The sequence below is a fragment of the Pterocles gutturalis genome, unplaced genomic scaffold (genome assembly GCF_000699245.1).
Source record: "Pterocles gutturalis isolate BGI_N339 unplaced genomic scaffold, ASM69924v1 scaffold21845, whole genome shotgun sequence".
Taxonomy (NCBI): domain Eukaryota; kingdom Metazoa; phylum Chordata; class Aves; order Pterocliformes; family Pteroclidae; genus Pterocles; species Pterocles gutturalis.
This window is the reverse complement of record NW_010146401.1, coordinates 28,928-48,993: the sequence shown is the minus strand read 5'-3', so window position 1 is coordinate 48,993 and position 20,066 is coordinate 28,928. Positions and strand designations below refer to the sequence as shown.

The 20,066-nt window shown below is 38.1% G+C and overlaps 2 protein-coding genes across 2 annotated transcripts; one reads left to right on the top strand and one right to left on the bottom strand.

The window, feature by feature from the left end:
* The first annotated feature begins 473 nt into the window (after positions 1-473).
* On the top strand, positions 474-11,015 carry ADAD1 (adenosine deaminase domain containing 1 (testis-specific)). The gene is made up of 11 exons (XM_010085737.1): positions 474-708; positions 2,079-2,255; positions 2,681-2,848; positions 3,398-3,466; positions 3,995-4,120; positions 5,077-5,200; positions 5,407-5,577; positions 7,260-7,486; positions 8,887-9,124; positions 9,669-9,801; positions 10,902-11,015. Exons 1-11 carry the CDS (start codon positions 474-476, stop codon positions 11,013-11,015), a joined length of 1,782 nt encoding a protein of 593 aa, XP_010084039.1.
* A 5,476-nt stretch (positions 11,016-16,491) lies between these two features.
* On the bottom strand, positions 16,492-19,338 carry LOC104460515 (interleukin-15-like). The gene is made up of 4 exons (XM_010085736.1): positions 19,195-19,338; positions 19,045-19,083; positions 17,351-17,470; positions 16,492-16,602 (listed from the first exon to the last, which is right to left on the bottom strand). Exons 1-4 carry the CDS (start codon positions 19,336-19,338, stop codon positions 16,492-16,494), a joined length of 414 nt encoding a protein of 137 aa, XP_010084038.1.
* Positions 19,339-20,066: the final 728 nt, after the last annotated feature.

The window sequence follows — 20,066 nt, the reverse complement described above, 5'->3', positions numbered from 1 at the left end:
TCTATCTGCCCGTCGGCTGTAAGAGCTCCGGCATCGCCAGTCAGCGGGGCGGGCAGGGGGCCGAGCCCAGCAGGGGTGGGTTTTCTCACAGAGAAGCTATCAGGAGAGGAGAGCGGGTACTAAGCGGGTACAACTCCAGCACTAGCTTGTCCTGGGAACTTGAGAGGGGTCGGCTTTGCTGCTTGAGTGTTTGCCTCGCTCCCTTGAGAGGTGACTGAGGAATTGTGTTGTCCCTTTGAGCTGTTTGCAAGACGGGGTGCAGAGCCGCATTAGGTCTTGCTTTAAAGCCTGGGGGGAGGTGGTTCATTACCCGGAGAAGCGGCTTTGAGCCTCGTGGTCCCAGCTGGGAAAGGGCAGGGATGGGAAGGACGCTGTGTCTTGGTTCTTTGGCCGCAGTCTGGAGGGAAGCAACGTGCGAGTTGTTCATAGTACTCTTGTGAAACAGCTTAGCTAAGAAAAGTGGAGTTTGCAGCATGCATTTAACGTATCATAACTTTACGTTTGAACTCAGGTTGATTGAAATGGCTAGTGGCAATGGCTGGTTTCAGAGTGCCAGAGCACCCGCCTCTGGCCCCATACGGAAGAAGGCCTTGCCAGTTCGGGCTCCTGCGCAGCCTCCTGGCAATAAGCTTCCTCTGCCTGTGGCTGTAAGGCCAAAGCTTGGACCCTCTGAGAAACACAGCGTATCAGAGGCGACACAAAATCCAGGTATAGTTTTCAGTTTATACACTGGGATTAGCTATTAAAGTTCCCTATTAATTCTAGTGAAACTACCTTTATGATTCTCTCTCTTTTGAAAGGTTGCAGACTTTTGCTGCTTTTTCTTATTGCTGTGTTTTCTTAAATGACTTCTTGTACATCTGCTTGAACTTGTTCCTTTTCTTCCTGTCTCCTACTGGAAGTTTGTTAGCATGATTTTTTGTAGGATGGGCTACATAGTCTGCAGTCTCTCATAATATAAATTGCCAGTTGTACATTAAAAGTGCTGTAGAGGTTGCCAAAATATAGGAAATGTACTGTTGCATTAATTTTCATAGAGATCATTGAGAAAATTTTTCACTTCAGTTCCAGATATCCCAGGATGTATTTTGAATTCTCTCTTCAAATAGTTGTGTTGAGGTATAGGCACATATTTATGAGACTTGGAGAGAACAGTTTTATTTCTTCTTGGCTGGGAGGTACTTATGCCTGAAGCTGAAGATTCCATCCATCCTAGAGATGGATTTTTTTTCTCTTAAATCCTGAGGAACGCACCAGTCTTTCACAGAAGTAGATGCTGCAGGAAATGAACATTAATTGCTTCTTTTATAGGAGACTTCCAAGTCAAAATGCAACTGTCCAGATATAGCGTGCTACTTAGAAGAGTTTGTTTTTCACATGAAACTCTGAAGTGTAGGTTTGCTTTGGAACTACTCGGGATTTATATAAGTCTCTTATGACTTGACTATCTTGCTTCACGTTGACCTCTGTCCGAGCACACAGCCATTATGCTCTTCAGAGGAAGTGTCCAACCACCCCCTGTCCTAGTTCCAAGAGTGGGCTGGACCTGCAGGGTCAGGGGGGTTGTGCAGTGCAGCTCTCCCCCAGTTCTCTCCCGGCCATGTGAGCCAGAGGTGCAGCTCTTTGTAGGCAGGTTTATTTTTCTTTGAATGAATTATCTGCTTTTTGAATAATGTGTGTAGTTGCTACAACTTTCATAGTGTCTTATGACAGGGAGTTCCACTGCTGCTTAGTTTTGTGTGAAACACTACGTGCTCCGTTGCTTTCAGTCTGTCATTAGCAACTTTAATTTGCAAGAGAGCTAAGGGGGAATATATGGCGTGTTTGCATGTCATATGTGCCTATATTGAAAGGTTAATGGATTTAGTACTCAAAGTAAAAGCTTTGCTGTTTTTAAAAGAGGAGGCACAAACCGTTTCAGAATTGCTGGTATTGTTAATGTAGGATTCAGCACAAAGCAGTACAGCTCTAGAGTTAAATGTGCTTGCTTTTTGTTCTTCTAAGAAGCAGCTGAAAAGCATTTATTGTAAACAGATTAAAACTGTCCCAGAGTGTGTTCAGTTCTCGTCTTGTTTCAGAACCTTTGCTTTTGAAAGCAGCCCATCCACTCCCATTATCAGCACTTCCTCTAGAGAAAGACCTGAAGGAGTTGATTGCAAGATACAAACAGGGAGTCATAAACGCAGTATCTGCCTTGCATCAGTTTGCACAAATGCGCCGTGTACAACTTGAATTGAAAGAAACTAGTGTGGCAGGTAAATACTTATTTTTTTTAACAGAAAATAATATTTACGTATCTTCGAGATGATCGGAATTTCTGCAGTTAGTATTGATGGCACTAATACAGGTTAATTTGTTTACTGTTGATTGCACTACCCTCCACATATGTTGTTTTTTGGCTGCCCTTTTGTTGTCTGCACAGCTGTGTCTCATAATTAATTCCTACAGAATTTGATCAGATGGGTTGTATAAAATTATGGCTGCTCCCAGAACTTTCTAAAAAGTGTGTGAAATGAAGGTTGCCAGAATTCTTGTGAGGGTGAGAGGTTTGATTTGTATTTTGCTGAAATTGTCTTTTTGTCTTGTACTTGTCCTTGGAATTAAGATAGGCACGTAAGGCTATGGATAAAAGTACCTGAAAGTAATTTTACTAATTACTGCTTTTTTTTCTCCTTTAAAGGCAATATCATAAGGCCTTACTTTGCCTTTTGTGCTGTGTTAGATGGTGTTAGCTACCAGACTGGACTGGGAAAAAACAAGAAGGAATCTAAATTAAACGCAGCTAAACTGGCTCTTGATGAGCTATTTAGCTTGGAGTGTACAGGGGCAAAGGCTTCTGAAAAGTCAGGTAAATATTCTAGCAACACCTAATTAGAGCTTTACAAGCTTTGCTTATAGGTTTCCTATGCAAAATCTCTGGGTAGTTTTATTAAGTGCTTCTATATCAGGGCCTCTGTCAGTTTTCTTGAATCCTTGGGGCAGAGCTGTTTCTCATGTGGTTCTGAAACTATTTTTTTCCTTTGTCTTTTGTGTAGTAGGAGTTGCATCAGTTTATAGTGCAGAGCAGAGAATGCTGAAATAATTAATGTATTTGTTGCTATTGCACTTGATTAGCTACTTGATAGATAACAGCAATGTGAAGTTGATCCTATGTGGTTTTGAGTTTTTGTAATTGAAAGTCTTCAACACTGAGTTACGTTATGGTAACTGAATTATTTTCAAAAAGTTTATCTTCATTTAAGGGTTGCTGCCTAGGTAGTTCTAGGTTTAAAGGACTTCAAAATCAGAAAAAAAAAGTCTTAGAGAATTAGAAACTTTAACTTCCTGGCAATAGTGTGAGATACATGTTTTAAACTTGGAATGTCCATCCCAGTTTGAAATTTTGTTACATTTTTAGATCTTCCCTGTGCTCTTGCTGAGCCTGAAACTCCAGCAAACTCTGTTTGTGCTTCAAGGATCTGTTGTGGTAAGGAATAGCCTTGGTTTTTGCTATTGATTCAAATGACACAGCAAATGCTTGCTTTTTTTTTTTTTTTTTTTGTCTTTGAATTCTTTTTTTAATACATTTTGTGATCTCCATGAAGTTGCTGTTATTTTACATGTCTTGTCTTTGAACAACACTGTTAGAATTAATGTCACTGAAGCAGGAGATTGCCCATCCATTCTACAGATTGACAAAACTGAAGTAAATTGCTTGAATTTAGGTGGTGAATTGGAGACAGAAATAGAAACAGTGTTTCTGTCCTGATTTGAAAATACTTGAAAATCCAGTGGGTGATCAAACTTGACCCGTATCCGTGATTTATTATCATGAATAATAAAAGCATAACATGTTTAGCTATTTTTGTCCTTTATTTATTCGTGTGCATCCTGATAGTCTTCAGAATCCCAGGAGTGTGTGTTGGTGGTAGTGCTTTTACTGTGTGTTTATAATTTGGCCTGTTTTTTCCCCCCTGCAAATTTGTGTCTTGCTGGCTTTTGTTGTTTTATTTAGAAGGAAGACAGGTTACGTATCTACAACTTCCAGAAATTCTTGAAGAAGTATTTAACAACCTGACTATCAACTATCCTGAATATCGAAGTTGTGGCAATTCACTGGCGGCCTTCATCATTGAAAAAGGCAAGTCTGTTTTGATACTGAGTATTGGGGAGCGGAAAACCTAGGCTCTCTGTGTTCCCAGACAGCCCTGAGTAATGCATTTCTGATACAGCAAATAAACGTGGAGGGTAGCGCTCCTTTTTGGCTGTTGTCACATGCATAACTGTGCTACAGTCATGCAAATATTCAAGATGTGCATAAGCATTTCATTGTGCTGTCTCAAAGAGGAGTAAGGCAAGGCTGTGGAGAATGGTGTAGGGCAGAGCAGGTGGTTATGTCCTTCAGGAAGCTGCAGCCCCTGGAGAGCCCATATGGGAGCAGGCTTCTGGCAGGAGCTGTGGCCGTGGAGAGGAGCCCATGCTAGAGCAGGCTTGCTGGCAGGAGCTGTGGCCCTGCGGGGGACCCGCACCGGAGCGGTCCGTTCCCTGTGGGAAGGACCCACGCCGGAGGAGTGCTTGAAGAACTGCAGCCGGTGGGAAGCACCCTCATAGGAGTGATTCATGATGGACTGTATCCTGTGGGAGGGACACCATGTTGGAGTAGGGAAGAGCTTGAGGAGGAGTGTCTGCATGCCAGAGACAAAGTGTTAGGAACTGATGTTTCCTCATACCCCTGCACTGCTCGGGCAGGGAGGAGAGGAGGTACAAGTCAGAAATGAAGTTAAGCCTGCGAGGAAGGGAGGGCAGGGGGAAGGGGGTTTTAGTTTTGGTTTTGTTTCTTGCTATCCTACTTCATTTTTGTCAAAAATTAAATTAATCTTCCCCAAGTTGAGTCTGTTTTGCAGATGATGGTAAATAGCAAGTGATCTGCCTGTCCTTATCTTGACATACAAGGTTTTTAATTTTATTTTCCCCCCCCTGTCCTGCTGGGGGACAGGAAGTGTGAGAAAGCAGCTTGGTGGGCACCTGGCAGCAGGACAAGGTTAACCCACCACAATCATGTAAAAAAAAAACCAAAACAAAATGTTTTCTTTTCAGGTGGACAGCATGAAGTTGCAGCTCTAGGAACAGGAGAATGTAATTACAGTCAGTGCTTCCAACCTTGTGGAAGAGTGTTGCATGACAGCCATGCCCTTGTTATTGCGAGGCGTTCTCTGCTTAGGTGAGAATGTGTGTATAGATAGTTACCAGTTCTCTTGCAGCCAGTTCTCAGTTTTACTCTTGCAAATGTAAATATAAGTGCACTTGCATTTTATAGTTAGTACTTCTGGTTTATTTTAAAATCACGTCAATTAAATGTGAATATCCATGTATTTGTAAACAAAGTAATGTTTTTCATAATTACTGTTACTTAACACTTTCCCTTAGATATTTTTATAGGCATATTTTGCTGTTCTATAATGAAAATCCAGCAAGGACAGAGAAATCCATATTTTGCCTAGCACCAGGCTCGAAGCTGCTTACTCTAAAGCAAAACACAGTTATCTTTCTCTACATGAATCAGCTGCCAAAAGGAACCGCTCAGTTAAAATCACAGGTGTAAGTACCTTGGTATTTTCAGAGGTGTTGTAGTGGAAGATTAATTTGTTTGCAGTGACAAACATTGTATGTGTCGAAAATGTGCATTGTTGTACATTTCTAAGATAGTTTGAGGGCTATTCTGAGGGTTTTTTTCATGTTTTGGAAGCATTAATGTACAGGGTGGTAGTGGTAAGTGTAGGGGATACAGCTTACCATGATGATACAAAAAACTTTATGTGGGTTATAACTTCAGGATGGTGTTGTGATTGTTACAGATATCTGCTTACCTGTTAACTCTCCTCCCAAGACACTATTAAAATATTAATAAATCATTAATTTAAACACTGAGCAAGTAGATGTGGTGACTTAATGTCATCCTTTGCACCACAGGACTAGAGTGTAAAAGCCTTAGGTTGAAACAATACGCTCCTGCTCTGTAGGAAAAAGGTAATGAGAGAAGCTTGATGGGACAAATATACTGCTATGCTTACCTTCCTAATTTTCATTAAATTTCTGAAAGTTGGGGGTTTTTTTGATAGTTTTGACATTTAACAGCAGCAGTCACTGGTTTACCGAGTTATTATGAAAAACTTTTTTTTTCCCTTATAGTGGTGCAGTGCACTAATGTCCCTGGAAGTTGTACAGTCATAACTTATTTTCGTATGTACAAGACCTCTAGCTGCTTTCCTACTGTATTTGTGGTGTTCGGAAGGCAGACCTGTGAACTGGAAGTCACAGCCGGTTCATTGCAAATTGTGCTGACTAGGGGAGCCCCTGATGTTCAAATTGCAGATGATGTTGGATTACTTTCAGTGTCATAACCTGACACTCTTGTGAGGAAATAATTGATGAGGCTGGATGCAGTTTGTAAGGAACTCGGTAACAGCTGATGGATTACAGATTCAGCACTTTCTCTCTTGCTCTTTGTCCATTCTGGTCAATGTGTGTGCTCTCTTGAGACAAAGTCTGGGAAGTATTCTAATACACCAAATTTGCTTATTTCTAGAGTTGTTTAAAGATAATTTCTAGAAGGGAGCTACTTAGAGGTAATCCATTGAGTAGCAAAAAGTGACTACTTATTAACAGGTGGCAGTGTGTTACTTAAGCCAAAATTCAGTGGTTGCTTTATAATAATGTAGTAAAGCAAAAGCACCTTTGATCATAATGTTATAAGTTATGCTAGAATTGGGGAGGGTTACCTCAGAACTTCAGACTTTGACTTCTTATTCCCTTTTAGTTAAGGGGGGAAACTGTTTTGCTTCATAACAGTCATTGTTTTGTCTCTCTAATGTGTTGCATCTGCTTGTTTTAAATATTTTGGACAATTGCAGTCTAAGTTTTGTTCTAACAGAGGTTAATGGCCTTGCATTTTTACAAGATGAGGAGCCTCCAGGTAACTTCTGTCATAGTATTTGTAGGCAGAAAATGATAGGTTGTTTGCTGCATACACTGGTGTTTCTTAATGTTTGCACAACTGGTGGCTAAATTAGGTAGAATTCCTATTTCTTACCTAAATACTGATTTCAGTGTTCTAGTCACTTGAGCAGCTGAATGTGGTATTTCTAAAATTGACAAATCTTGAACATAATGTAGGACCCAGATCTGTTGATGATTGTTTTCTGAGAAACAGTATTAGATACCACTTTACCACAAGCTCTGATTATTTTCTCACTGAAATTAATTTTTTTGTCCTACTTCAGACATTTCAGTCCTCAATCTCTATATGCTTACGATACTGACAAACAACTGAGTCTCCATGTTGCTATAGAAGGCAAGATTTACCCAACTGCTTGTTGTCCACCTGAAACTGTTAGAGCAACCAGTATGTCAGCTAGTGACAAATTATCAAAATGGGAAGTGGTTGGTATTCAGGGAGCGTTGCTGAGTCACTTCATTGAACCAGTTTATATCAACAATATTCTTGTAGGTAAGCTTAATGGACATTTCAGTGGTTTTTTTGTATATTTTCATGTTCCAGTTTTATTACATTTTATAAAACATGAACTAAACCAAGATGTTTCTTCAGAGAATTACAGAAAAGTTACTAAGTGTGTATATTTTTTTTTTTCATTCATCTTTGAAATACTGTAGGGTGAAACTCTGTTAGGCTTGCACTTCTGTCAGTCGCAGTTTTGGGTTTTTTTGGCTTGTCAGACTGCCTTCCCTTTACTATGTATTAAAGTATCAAGAAATTAATCATCATTTTATAACAAATTAAATTGTAAATATTGAGAAAATATCAAGTGTGACAAATGCTGTCTTAACTGTTCAGTCAAACAGGGTGACTTTAAGCTGACAATGTTGGTCACTTAACTGTAGAAACAAGTAGTGGTGGAAAAAACTCAGTATATAAATAAAAATGTCAGAATGCTCAGTTTCACCCTGGGGTATCTTACCTGCTCTATCAGAAAGTTTTTGGCTTTTTGTGTCCGTAGTCTGTGCTTGGCCTCTGACCCCCTGTATTGGTTAATGCAAATGGATGTTTTGTTGAGGAACAGGAGTTACTAGAGGGACAGTGAATTCCTGGGATTTTGCGGCAGTCAGGAAGACCGTACTATTGTTGGAACTCATTTCAGTAGCTTTTATGTGGTGGAATGAAATTAATGGTTATTATCCTGAAGGTTTTTAGGTGTTTCTTCCTCTCAGTATCTGTCGTGGGAGACTTAGTACACAGATGTCCGCGTTCCCCAGACATTGATGTTGTGGCAGCTTTTCCTTTTCTAATACCGGCTTAGGGTTTTGAAGTGCTGCAAACGGTCTTGGAAGAATTGGTGAATGCCTTCTTCCTTCTGAGGAAGTTTGGGCACTTTTACTTAAAAGTAGTAGAAAAAATTCTAATATGCTCACTTAAGTGATATTCAAAGTAAACATAATAATCTGTAATGTGTTGCCCTTCTATTTAATAGCATCTCAAGGAATGGTCACAGAATTTCCATGGACCAAAGTATGTTTACTTAGTAGACAGTCAGAAATACTGTTGGATATGGAGTGATGTGGGCAAACTCCCTGGTGTGTTTTCTTATCTAGAACATCAAGTTTATGTTGCACCTTCTATTCTGATGGTGTCTTCTACAAGGAATGTGAAGAGTTGATGAAGAATAATTGTTCTAAGAAGGAGGTATCCCATGAAAACAATGATGTCTCTGGAGAAGAAATTGCAAAATCATTTGTGTTCTGCGAACTGAATGTTGAAACTGATTTTTCCAAAGATTAATTTTGTGTAGAAAAATTGATATAATGTAGACCAGTGGAAACATCTGCGTTCTTAGCTTTTTTTTTTTTTAATTTGGTGTACTTACATGTCATTGATCTTCTTTTGTTTAATAGGAAATGGAAATTGCAAGGATACAAGAGGGCTAGAAATGGCTATAAAACGGCGCGTTGATGATGCACTTACATCAAAGCTTCCCATGCCTTATGTGGTTAACAGATCTCATACTTACTTGGTGAATGCTGCACACCCGGTTCAAACAGACTTTAAACAGAGCTCTCTGAGTTTGAACTGGTCATTGTTGGATGCATCACTGGAGGTTGTGGATGGGTTAAACGGAAAAACCACTGAAAGGTTAGAATTTGTCTTCATTATGTTGGAAATAATGATTAGCCTTATTGTTCTGGGCCCATTTGTTGGAGTATTCGTTTTCTAAGCTATGCGTAGAGGCCGCAATATTATCCAGATGAGAGAGATTCTCTCCGGTGTTCCCTGAATACATCCTATGATTAGGTGTACTTTTAGAGATCTTGTGAATTTACAGTGAGATACCAAGATAGGAAATTAAATAGTTCTTGGAATTAAGATACCTTTATTCCATTGGGGTAATGAGTGTTTTAGTTTTTGCAGTACATAAAGCCAATGAGCATCCCAGGTCAACTGAATTCTAGTTTGAAAACTGGTTTTGGTTGACTTGTTTAAATTCTCATAGCTGCTGACTTGCATTAGCTTTGCTTATTGAAAGTGGAAATAGAATCTTATTATCATATATCATATGATAACATATTTTCCCCTCCCTTCCATGGAGGGGAAAATATAATCTTGTAATGATCAAAGCAATATACCTGTAATGTATTTGTTACTGGGTTTTATTATTCTTTTTTCATCTTGACTATAGTTCACCGTTCAAAAGTGGCACTTACATGGCAAGTCGCCTTTGCAAGGCAGCAATGTTCAGTCGTTTCAGATTGTGTGCTAAGGATGCAGAACGGGATGATTTGCTTCAAGTTGCAACATACCACGAAGCTAAGGTAAGCTGGTAAGGAGGGTGGAATTTTAGTAAGGAGTCTCTTAATGGGTACTCTGAAAGCTCTGAGTGATTTTCTAGTTTGCAGAAGTCTTTACGTGAACAGCTGGATTTCCTTTATTGCCTATAATCTTTGCCTGAGAATGTCTGAAATTGCTGTTGTCATAAAAATTAATCTACTGAATTAATTTTGAAACAGTCTCTATGAAAATCTGACATGTTTTGCCTCAGCATATGGAGGCTACTGGCCATTTTCCTTACATAAGATAGTTTCATATTAAAAAGGTTGGGTTTTTTTGTTTGTTTGTTTGTTTTCAATCTCGCTTTTTATATTTGTTTCGTATATATGTAGACATTTGTCTACCACAGTGTCATCTTGTGGGAGGATTCCTGTGCCATAGAGGAGTAGGAAAGAAGGAATCATTCATCAGAAGACAGCATTAGGTACCAGGGTTTCCTTTGTGGTATAAAAATACAGAGAAATTACTTAAAGGAGCTACTGTCATTCTTGATAGCTGTAAACACAGTTTATCCCTATCCATACTTGGAAATACGTAAGCTCATCTTCTCTGTACTATTCCAGGTTTTTCCTCTCCTTGGTTCAAAGCGGTATATTTTATTTCCAAAATGGTTATGTGAAAATTAAGCTTTTAAGTTAAGTAAATATATATTTTTTTTCCTCCTGTCAGAACATGCAAGAGATATTTTTCATATTATTCAAAAACTACTTTAAAATGCATTGGCTTGCTAATTGACTGTTCACCATGCATTTGGATTTACATTGAATGGTGTTGAATGTTTATTTTTCGAGTAAAGATATTATTGGAACTGAAGAGATGCTGAAAAAAATGAGGTTTAATAGAACAATTCTTCCATCCCAATAAATGCCCAAACATATAAAACCAGTATGTTTTTAGAGTCTGTAACGCTTTCTCTCACTGTCAGCCACTGAAGGAACGTAAAATTTGTAGGTATTGTTTTCTACAAGGTCTGTGCTTGTGCGTATTATATGCTGATGACAAAGAACGCAGATCTCTGTAACTGTCATTCTTGAGATCTTTTGAGATATTTCTTTTTCTTTTTTTTCTTTTTTTTTTTTTTTAGATTCAATCCAAATTGTACCAAGAAGCTAAGAAGTTGCTGCAAATCTACTTAGAGGAACATGGTTATGGATCCTGGATTGTGAAGTCGTCACATACTGAACAGTTCAGTGACTGACTGTGTGGCGGGTTGTACGTGGAGTCAGTTTGAGTGATTTCTTTCAGTAAAATGTAATTCTGATTAGCAATATGTTTAACTGTAGAGTTTATATTTGCAGTAAGAAAATAATTCCAGAGCTTCCTCTTGTCAATTTAAATGTGGTTATTAAATCATGTGTAACAGGTTAGCCTTTTCTGAAAGTTGATGTTTTCTCATAGGTAGGAGTATCTAACACTTCACAAATCTGGTTGATGTTGCTCCCTAATGCCACTTCCTTTTTCTGCTCCACCCTGCCCCATGGAGTTATTAACATGTTTTTTTCCTGTTAGTTTCAGGATTGCTGTATACTGATTTCTTGTTTTCCCCTGCTGTTTTCATAACTGTCTTTAAAAAACACAAAACAGTGACAGTTGTATGTCTTTAACTAAAAAAAAAGGAGTATACCAATGTGAGAATCACTTTGAGAAACAAAAATTGACAGTGTGCTTTATCTGTAGGCATCCTCTGCTAGTCATTTTAAGACTCTTGTTTAGCGTGGATTTGCCAGGTTGCTTATAGTTTACTAGTGCTTGTGACAGAAGGGTTCAAAAATAATCTGTGTAGTTGCAAATGTCAAAATTTGAATTACCAAGCTGTTACTCAACTGTTTTGTGACAATCGCTATTTCTGGTAGTGGATTTAAGGCATTTTAAAGGTGTCAAAGCTGTAAATAACCAATAGTATGCTGTAGTACAGGAGTCACCAGAAACAAGGTTCCTTCAACTTTTGTGGGCTGCCCCAGAAACCATCAGATGTTAGCGCTTGCAGTTTAGTTGACCTTCTCTGCCCACAGACTACTTTTGTCACTACAGTGACAATTCTTTGCAAAATTGTCTGCATAAGTAATAATCTGAAAAATGTTGCCTATGGAGATGGAAGTTGCCTCCTTGTGAGTTACGGTAAGAATATGGTAACTTTATGATAATGTTTAAAAGGATGTTGTTAAGTACCATTGGTTGTTAAGAACCTTGGGTTCTGTGTGGTGTTGTGAAATGTTAGTGCGTTTAAGCTAGATAGTACGGTTTCATTATGTTACTTCTATGATGTAAAAAAAAAGAAAATCAAGCGTGGGAAGCTGTTACGTGGTGCTTTCATACATCAATGATAGTATAGTGCTGTAGTCGTGTTTCGTCTTGTTATGCTAAGCAGATTCTAAAACTAAAACCTCTTTTCTGTATTTTTTTCCTTAATCTGTTCTTCTAACTAGTACATGGCTTCTTTACTGGAGACAATCTTCTGTTGATTTTTCAAGTTGTTGAAACTGACTGACTTGTTACTATTCTGACTTCTTTTTTTTTTTTTTTTTTTTTTGCTATTCTGCTGTTTTGTTTTCCCTGACTATCTTTGAACTTGGGGTGGGCTATGGGGGTGGTGGTGCTGCCAGTGGTTTTTTTGTTTTTGTGGCACATGCTCTGCATAATATTTGATCCATGTAATATCTCTTTTCCGAGAATGCTTGAGAGTGGCCATCATATTCCTGTGTAGGGCATAGTGTTCCCTTTTTTCAGAGGTGTTAAAACTTCAATAAATTTCCTTGACAATGTGTTAACTTTTTGTGCAGTTCCGCACCATTCTTCTGTATGGATTTAGACTTTTGCTGAGACAGGTGTCTCCTGTAGTTAAGCTAGAAGACTTAAATATGTCAAGTAACTGAACTTCTTTTTTTTCACTTTGGCCATTTTATTAATCAAATATCAAACCAAAACATCTATGAAACTTAGGTTCATTCTTAAGAGGAGAGAGGTTCTGTTGTGGAAAAGATGTGTTGTGATCTGTATGATGGCCATATCCTTGAGAAATGAGTTCGTGACAACAGCTTGTCCATCCTTGTATCTGGATTGTGCTTTGCTTAAGTAATGGCATATGCAGAGTGCACTGAGCTAGCAAATGTGTGTAGATGTTCTAGCCAAAACTTCTTTGGGCAACTTGTTCCAGTGCCTCGCCACCCTCACAGTAAAAAATTTCTTCCTAATAGCTAATCTCAGTCTACCCTCTTTCATCTTAAAACCGTTACCCCTCATCCTATCACTGCACTCTCTGATAAAGAGTCCTTCCCCATCTCTCCTGTAGCCCCCTTTAAGGACTGGGAGGCTGCTATATGAGGTGTCCACGGAGCCTTCTCTTCTTCAGGCTGAACAGCCCCAACTCTGTTGGTCTGTCCTTGTACAGGAGGTGCTCTATCCCTCTGAGCATCTTTGTGACCTCCTCTGGACTCATTCCAACAGGTCCATGTCTTTCCTGTGCTGAGGACTCCAGAGCTGGATGCAGTACTTCAGGTGGGGTCTCACCAGAGTGGAGTAGAGGGGGAGAATCACCTCCCTTGACCTGCTGGTCACGCTGCTTTTGATGCAGCCCAGGATACACTTGGTTTTCTGGACTGCAAGCGCACATTGCTGGCTCATGTTTAAGATGTTTTTCCCATGTGCGTTTTGTTAATGTGACATAAATAACTTAGCAACCGCTGACGTGCAAAATGTTTTGCAAACATTTTGCCTACTTTTTTAGGAAATGGACAGTTTTGTAAATGAAATACCAACTGAAAACATTAATCAGAGTATAAAAGGCCTCATGACGACAAGGATGTGCAACACAAGCACCCTCCTTCTAGTGTTACCTCAGCTAGCTGTATGTATCAGCTGTCTTTATAGTCAAACAGGTACTTCTCTGAAAATGTGTCTTGAAACACTTGTTGGAGATAGAAGTTGGGGAGCGAGACAGCCAGAAAATGTTTCAAAAATTCACGGCAAGGCATGGCTGCAGTACAAAAGTGATGAGGCCAGCCCCCAGGCTAGTGACAGAATAGCCGGAGTCTCTGCTTTCTGTGGCTGTAAACCTGCAGAATATTGCAGCTCAACTCCAAAGCAGTTTGTGCAGACCAAAAATGCAAAACACATGTATATATTTTCACACTGCATGTGCTTTGTTTATGAAGTTGTTAGTGATGGCTTCCACCTTATGAATGTATGGGTAAGTAGCTCTTTATCATAATTTCTTGGTTTCTGTAGTACTTGACTGTTTCTACCTTATCTACCGCTTACTGTTAGGGACTTGAAAAGGTCTTGGTTATTCCACTTGCAATGTCCAGCTGCGTGGATTGACCTTGAGGTAAGTTTTACCAAATCTTTGGAGTTCAGGTTTCTCATGCTTAAGCTAACGATAAAGGAAGCCTCGTTTACTAACAGAACTCTGTTCAGTGAAAACAGGTCCTGTACCATCTGATTGCTGAGAGCTGGGGCAGCAGTGCAGCTAAACATGCATAGCCTGGTAGTAGAGTGTGTTTGCAAAGCCCCATGTTATGTGTGATGCTGTTACTTCAGGGTACAGCTTTTTGCTGTAGATGAGAAGCTTTGGATGCAAACACATTCAAGAAGTTATAATGTTTATGAAGTAACCCAGTGAAAAAACTCAATGAAATAATGGATAATCTAAAACCACACCACTATTGCTGAGTTACATTATTTAGTAAGTTTTTAAAACTGTAAATCTATTATTAGTCTTTGATCATATAAGCTGTGTATATTTACTATTGAACAACAGCTCATTTCCATTTCCTCCCTAATATTCAGCATTAGAGGGCAAGTCAGCCCTTCCTTACACCCATTTCCCACACTAAGTCAGACACAGACCTGGTGGGGAGTCCAGCAGGTGTTCGGGGGGGATCTCTGGATTTGACTCTGTGGGTTAGTATCACTGCTAGACAGTCTCAGCCTTAGATGGTTTTATTGTTGTGGTTACTTAGGTGTGGGTGGTCTTGCAAGATTCTGCACACTAAAATTCCTCTATAATTCGTAGTAATAGAAGTCAGTATTGATATAATTCTTACATTCTTATGGGTGTTTTTAAACCTAGACTGTCTTTATCTCATAGACTCAGTGCTTAGTATGTCTTTAAATATTGTCTCACTTTGTTTAAATGAGATTTGTTTCATTCTTTTTGCATGCAGCTTTAAAAATTTATCAGGGAAGAAGGAATTTCTGTAAAGAGAAGCATTATTCTATGAAGTTTGACAAAGTAAAGCAAATTTTTATGAATACATTTGTCTGTTTTCTTAACTTCTATGTCATGCTGTATTTAGGTCTTACTGTTATTACAGACTGTCATTTGGAAGGCATCTGATTTGAGAGGAGGGTGGAGCTGATCTGTGGCGGAGATGACTGACAGTATTGTGCTTTTCTGAGTCCTTGTGGGTGGGGACAGAGCATCCTTTCGCTGTGGGAAGAGGAGATAAGTAGAGCAACAGATACCAGCGCTGTAAGTATTCTCCCAGTTTTGGCAGAAAGTTATCATTAACACTTATTTTCTCTTTGCAGCGTTCAAGAAATCTGATGGTTTTTCCATTGTTATTCTGTTTTTAAGTATAACTTGAAATACTCCATACCACACCCACCAGCAAAACACATCAAAGACTAAATGATAAACTGATAACTGTTGTAGTAGGCTTACTTTCATCAATTATAGCTTGTGTTTTTAGCATTAAGTGGTGGGTTTGGGATTGTAGAAGATGCTGCTCTTAGTTGTTTCCTTCTGCATAAAACTTAGAATGTCACATGAATGACTCCAGCTTTATTGGAAGTAAGCACATTTCTGAGGTTCCACTAAAAGATATTTGTGAATATTTAAGGCAGTATGTGTTCTTAGGGATTTGTACATTAATCATCAATTTTTTGTTGGTTGTTGCTGGAAAGAATTGGGTATGTAAGTGTTCTGGGACCTTCTCGGACCTCCATTACCTGTATAGTTGTTATTTCAGGTGTGTTATTGTTTTTATAATGTTTCCCTGTCTCTGAAGATTTTTGAAAACTATATATTAGCAACAAGAATGTACCCTGGAAAAAAAAACAGCAGAAAGCCTGTGTAGCTAATTAGGACAGCTCACAAAAAGAGTTTGACATTTTGGGTTTCTTTTGGGGGGTGGGGGAGTGGGAAGCAGAAACCTGGTGCTATTACTTCTATGCCTTGTGCTGTATGCCAGCATAAACTGGTATTTTGTATTGCTTTAAAAAGGTTATCTGCAGGTGTCAGTGTGTCTGGTACCTCTACACTTGTATACTGGTAATTTTTTATTTATTTTTTTTTAAAAGACCAGTAAGTCACCAGTGACAAAGACAGTATCGTTTAGCAAAGAAGACTCTAGACATTATTTTTATATGTTACTGTAATTTATTAAATATTATCTACAAGTAACTTTTAATAGTTCTTTAAATAAATAGTTGTCTTTCTAAGTTTATTGACAAAAAGTGAGAACCAATTAGTTTTCCAAAGTACATTTGAGCCCGTAGGGCTTACAGAAAGGATCAAATGTGATCTTAGAACAAACTGTCTTATCACCCAGACTAAGTACATACAGTGGTCCCAAAATGGACAGCAAGCTGGTAAGCCACAGGGCAAAATATATAAATTAGTCATAATTAAATATTTAAATAATCTATCAGTAAAAATAAAAGTTGTTATCTAATTATTTTAGCATAGATATCAGAAAGTTGCTCAGTTCTTGGTGAAATGCAGGAAACTTTTTCTTTTCATTAGCTTCACAGATCTTGCATCCAGCTCCAAGGGGAATTAGGTCCTGCAATACAGATATTTTTGTTGATTGGTGATAGCTCTCTTGCCAACTAGTTTTAGCAATAATACATCAACTTCTCTATGTCAAGTTTTTATTTTAAGAAAAAAAGAACCCTTAATATTCCAAGGGGTTGGCTTTTGCAGTTGGTAAGTGTTAAGGGATGATATGATGAAGCAGCTGCTTATAAAGGAGATTTTTGTAAATGTGAAAATATTACAAGCTAAATGCATTCACTCTCTGTGATAAACACTGCAGCAGAGGCAAATCCTGATTTCTAGCCTGAAGGGGGTTTCTAAAACGATACAAGGATCTCTTAGCCATGGAATTAGTTTATGTAGTGTATCAAGGTGTACTACATACATTGTTGGATCCTTACAGGCACATTTTTTGAAGCCATTGCTTGTGTAAATAATTGTTACGCTCCTAGAAGCAAGTCTTTGTCAGCGTTAAGAAGCCTTGTATGATTTAGTAAAGAAAATAAATGTCATAATTTTTTTAATGTTGACTTGTATCGTTAGTAGGCCTCAAAACTGTCTTACTGCCTTGGATTATCATGCAAATAGATGTTGTCATATAGTTTAAGATTATGGGGTTTTTTTAATAAAATCCTATATTCTCAAGATATAATAACAGATAGATCTTGAGGCATAAAACTACTGATTCTAGCATTGCTTTTCGCTAACATGAAAACACTTTTTTTTTCTTTTTTCTTTTTATTTTTTTTTTTAAACTGGATAAAAAGATTGCCTACCATAAGACCCTGGAGATTCTTTTTGATATTTCGAAGATTATCAACATCCTCATCTTCAATTTCATTCTCCAGGGTGCCCATTTCTGTCAGGTAACATTGTAGAGTTTGCCAGCTGCACTCCTAGAACAGACAGAAAAATTATTATAAATATAACTTGTTTACTGAGGAGAACTGATTCAGTTTTTAAAAATCTCAACTGCTCATTGTTTTTATCCTCGTATCAGGGATGAGACTGTTGTTTTCTACACTGTGTAGTTCATTTGTTCCCCTTTAAAGTCGTATTGTAAGAAGTTACACGTGGCCTTAGTTCTGTGATAGATTATTGTAGCGTTTGAAATGTGAGTCATCTTTACAGGACACTTGAAGTGTTGGATTATCTCCTGGGAACATGAAGCTGTAGTATTTGCTCCTAAATTGAGTCTTACTCCCAGTTATCATGTGGCAATGGTGTTTTAGCAAACGTGTTAATAGTCAAAGCTTCTGTCAGTTTTACGGTGACCTTTTCAGAGCCATATTCATTTAATGCACTTTGGTTGGTCTGTCTAATGTCTGCATCTAATCTGGCTTTTCAATATGATAAATAACTTTACATGTCACTCGTACAAGCTATTTCAGGCACTCAGTGACAATATGGTATTCATCAGCGTCTTACATCTGTATTTGAGCACTGGAGCTCCGAGATGGTTACATCTGGATGCTGCCAGAATATGAGAAAAATGACTCAGATAAGGAAGTGGTTGCACAATCTGGCTTTAAATCTTTACTGAAACAAAATTACTGTTAAGTGAGAATTCTTCTGGATTAAAAACTTAATTGGAGGTTCAAAGTAGTTCACAGGTAAGTTGTATAAAGATTTTAACTGCTTCCCAGTACTAAATAAAGTGACAGTCTTGTTGGTTGGTATACTTGCATGCTGAGTTAAAAAGGAAAGTAGTACCGATCAGCAACCTGTCAATAGTGAATAGTATGTGATAAAGTTGTACTTAGAACACTAGCTGCACTCTGATGTGCAATTTTTTAGAAAGAAGTGACCACAATGATAGTATTCTTGTGAACTAAGTCTTAGGTATTAGCTAAACACTAAAGAACATGAATATACAGCTAATATATCCAGAATGGCTTGGTGAAGTTTTATTCCTGAAAAGAACTAGATAAAGCATAACTGAGTTTTGTCGTTGGTGGGGCATAGAAGACTTACAAGTTCTTAAACAGAACCTACTGGTGGCTCTGCATCTAGTTTAGATAAAAATATGGGCAATTGCATATAGATACTGTTTTATTTAATCTATTTCTAAGTCTAGTTTCGTTCTCAAAATTGTTCTTTTGTTAGTGTTAATACAACAGTATTGTCTCCTGCAAATCTTATACAATATTTAAGTGACTCATAAAACATCTTTCCTGTGAATCCAACTGTATATTAAGCAGGATGAATAGGGAGGGTTCATTTTGTGTTACATATTGCACAGAACAATAAGGTGATATTGTATATCAGCCTGTTAATGTTTGAGAATACAAATCAAAACCAGAAGTGTGTTTTAAGAACTGTACTCCCTACACTGAACTCAAACTGTGCAGATTTGTCTCTTATATCTGCCCTTCTGGTAAGTGAATTGTTGTGGTGTAACGCAACAGTATGTAATTTTAAAGTAGCCATACCCTAGAAATACTTCTGAAAACACAAAATTTAAACTCACCTGTTTCTCATTTGGTGTGTAAAGGTCAAGGTGGATCTTCTGTAGAGAAGGGGGAGAAAAAAGTTAATTTTTCTGGAAAAATACATAGGAAAAAATAAAACAAAGATAAATAGAAAATTCTCTTATAATAAAAGAAAATAATCTACTTACGTGCTTGCTTTTTTCCAGGAATTTTAGATCGCTTATTAAAGCTCTAAGGAGGCGCACTTTTTCTGGTGATAGAGTTGCTCCATAAGTGGCAGTCATAAGCATTACTGCTGAAATACAGCTGAAGATCAGTACTTTGCACATCATGTCAGTGTTCTGGTTATCTGTATGCTAGTATTTGAGCTGTGATATATGATGAGAGCTGATAAGTTGTCATTAAGCTGTTTGGTGTATTTATACTCTTGTTTTGGGGTGGGGGAAAAAGATGGGGGCGTCATGTAAAAGAGGTTTTATTACACATTTTTTCATATGTTCTACCTGTATGGCAAGAATCATTACTTTTGTTTTTCCTCTTCTGATGACACTTTGGAATTTTTATAAAGCAAGAGGGATTTTACCTACATTCACTGGTATAAGAGAAGCCCACACTCACTTTTGGCAATCTCTGTGCTTTCTGCATGAAACACTTTTTCCCTAATGTGCTGTCCCACTCCCCCATAGAATATGCCATAGAATGTACTACTGCCACACAAAATGTTGTTCTAGAGATACATGATTTAACCATTTTGTTTGGGTTTTTTCTGTGTGTATTTATCCTTGCACAAATCCTGTGGCATTATTTAAGTGAAGAAGAAAGAAGCATTCTAATTTTTTAGTAATTGTTGATTAAACAACAGGAAGAAAGTTGGCTTCCTGTCTGAAGGTGGTTTTACCTGTCATCTTTTGCAAAGACAGTTAATGTAAGCCTAGGTGCGTAAGTCAGTCTTTACACCATCAAATTTAAAATGTTTAGCAAAAAAACAACTCCAGCAGGATTCTTTGTTTTGGAATATTAAAGCATTTTTTCTGTTACTGCATATCTTAATGGTGTTCTT

Coding starts and splice junctions, on each gene's coding strand:
- ADAD1 (XM_010085737.1), top strand. CDS start 474: ATGCATTTAACGTATCATAACTTTACGTTTGAACTCAGGTTGATTGAA. Junction 2,256..2,680: donor GAAAGAAACTAGTGTGGCAG/GTAAATACTTAT, acceptor TCTCCTTTAAAG/GCAATATCATAAGGCCTTAC. Junction 7,487..8,886: donor TATCAACAATATTCTTGTAG/GTAAGCTTAATG, acceptor TTTGTTTAATAG/GAAATGGAAATTGCAAGGAT.
- LOC104460515 (XM_010085736.1), bottom strand. CDS start 19,338: ATGATGTGCAAAGTACTGATCTTCAGCTGTATTTCAGCAGTAATGCTT. Junction 19,084..19,194: donor TCCTGGAAAAAAGCAAGCAC/GTAAGTAGATTA, acceptor CCTTCTCTACAG/AAGATCCACCTTGACCTTTA. Junction 17,471..19,044: donor ACACACCAAATGAGAAACAG/GTGAGTTTAAAT, acceptor TGTCTGTTCTAG/GAGTGCAGCTGGCAAACTCT.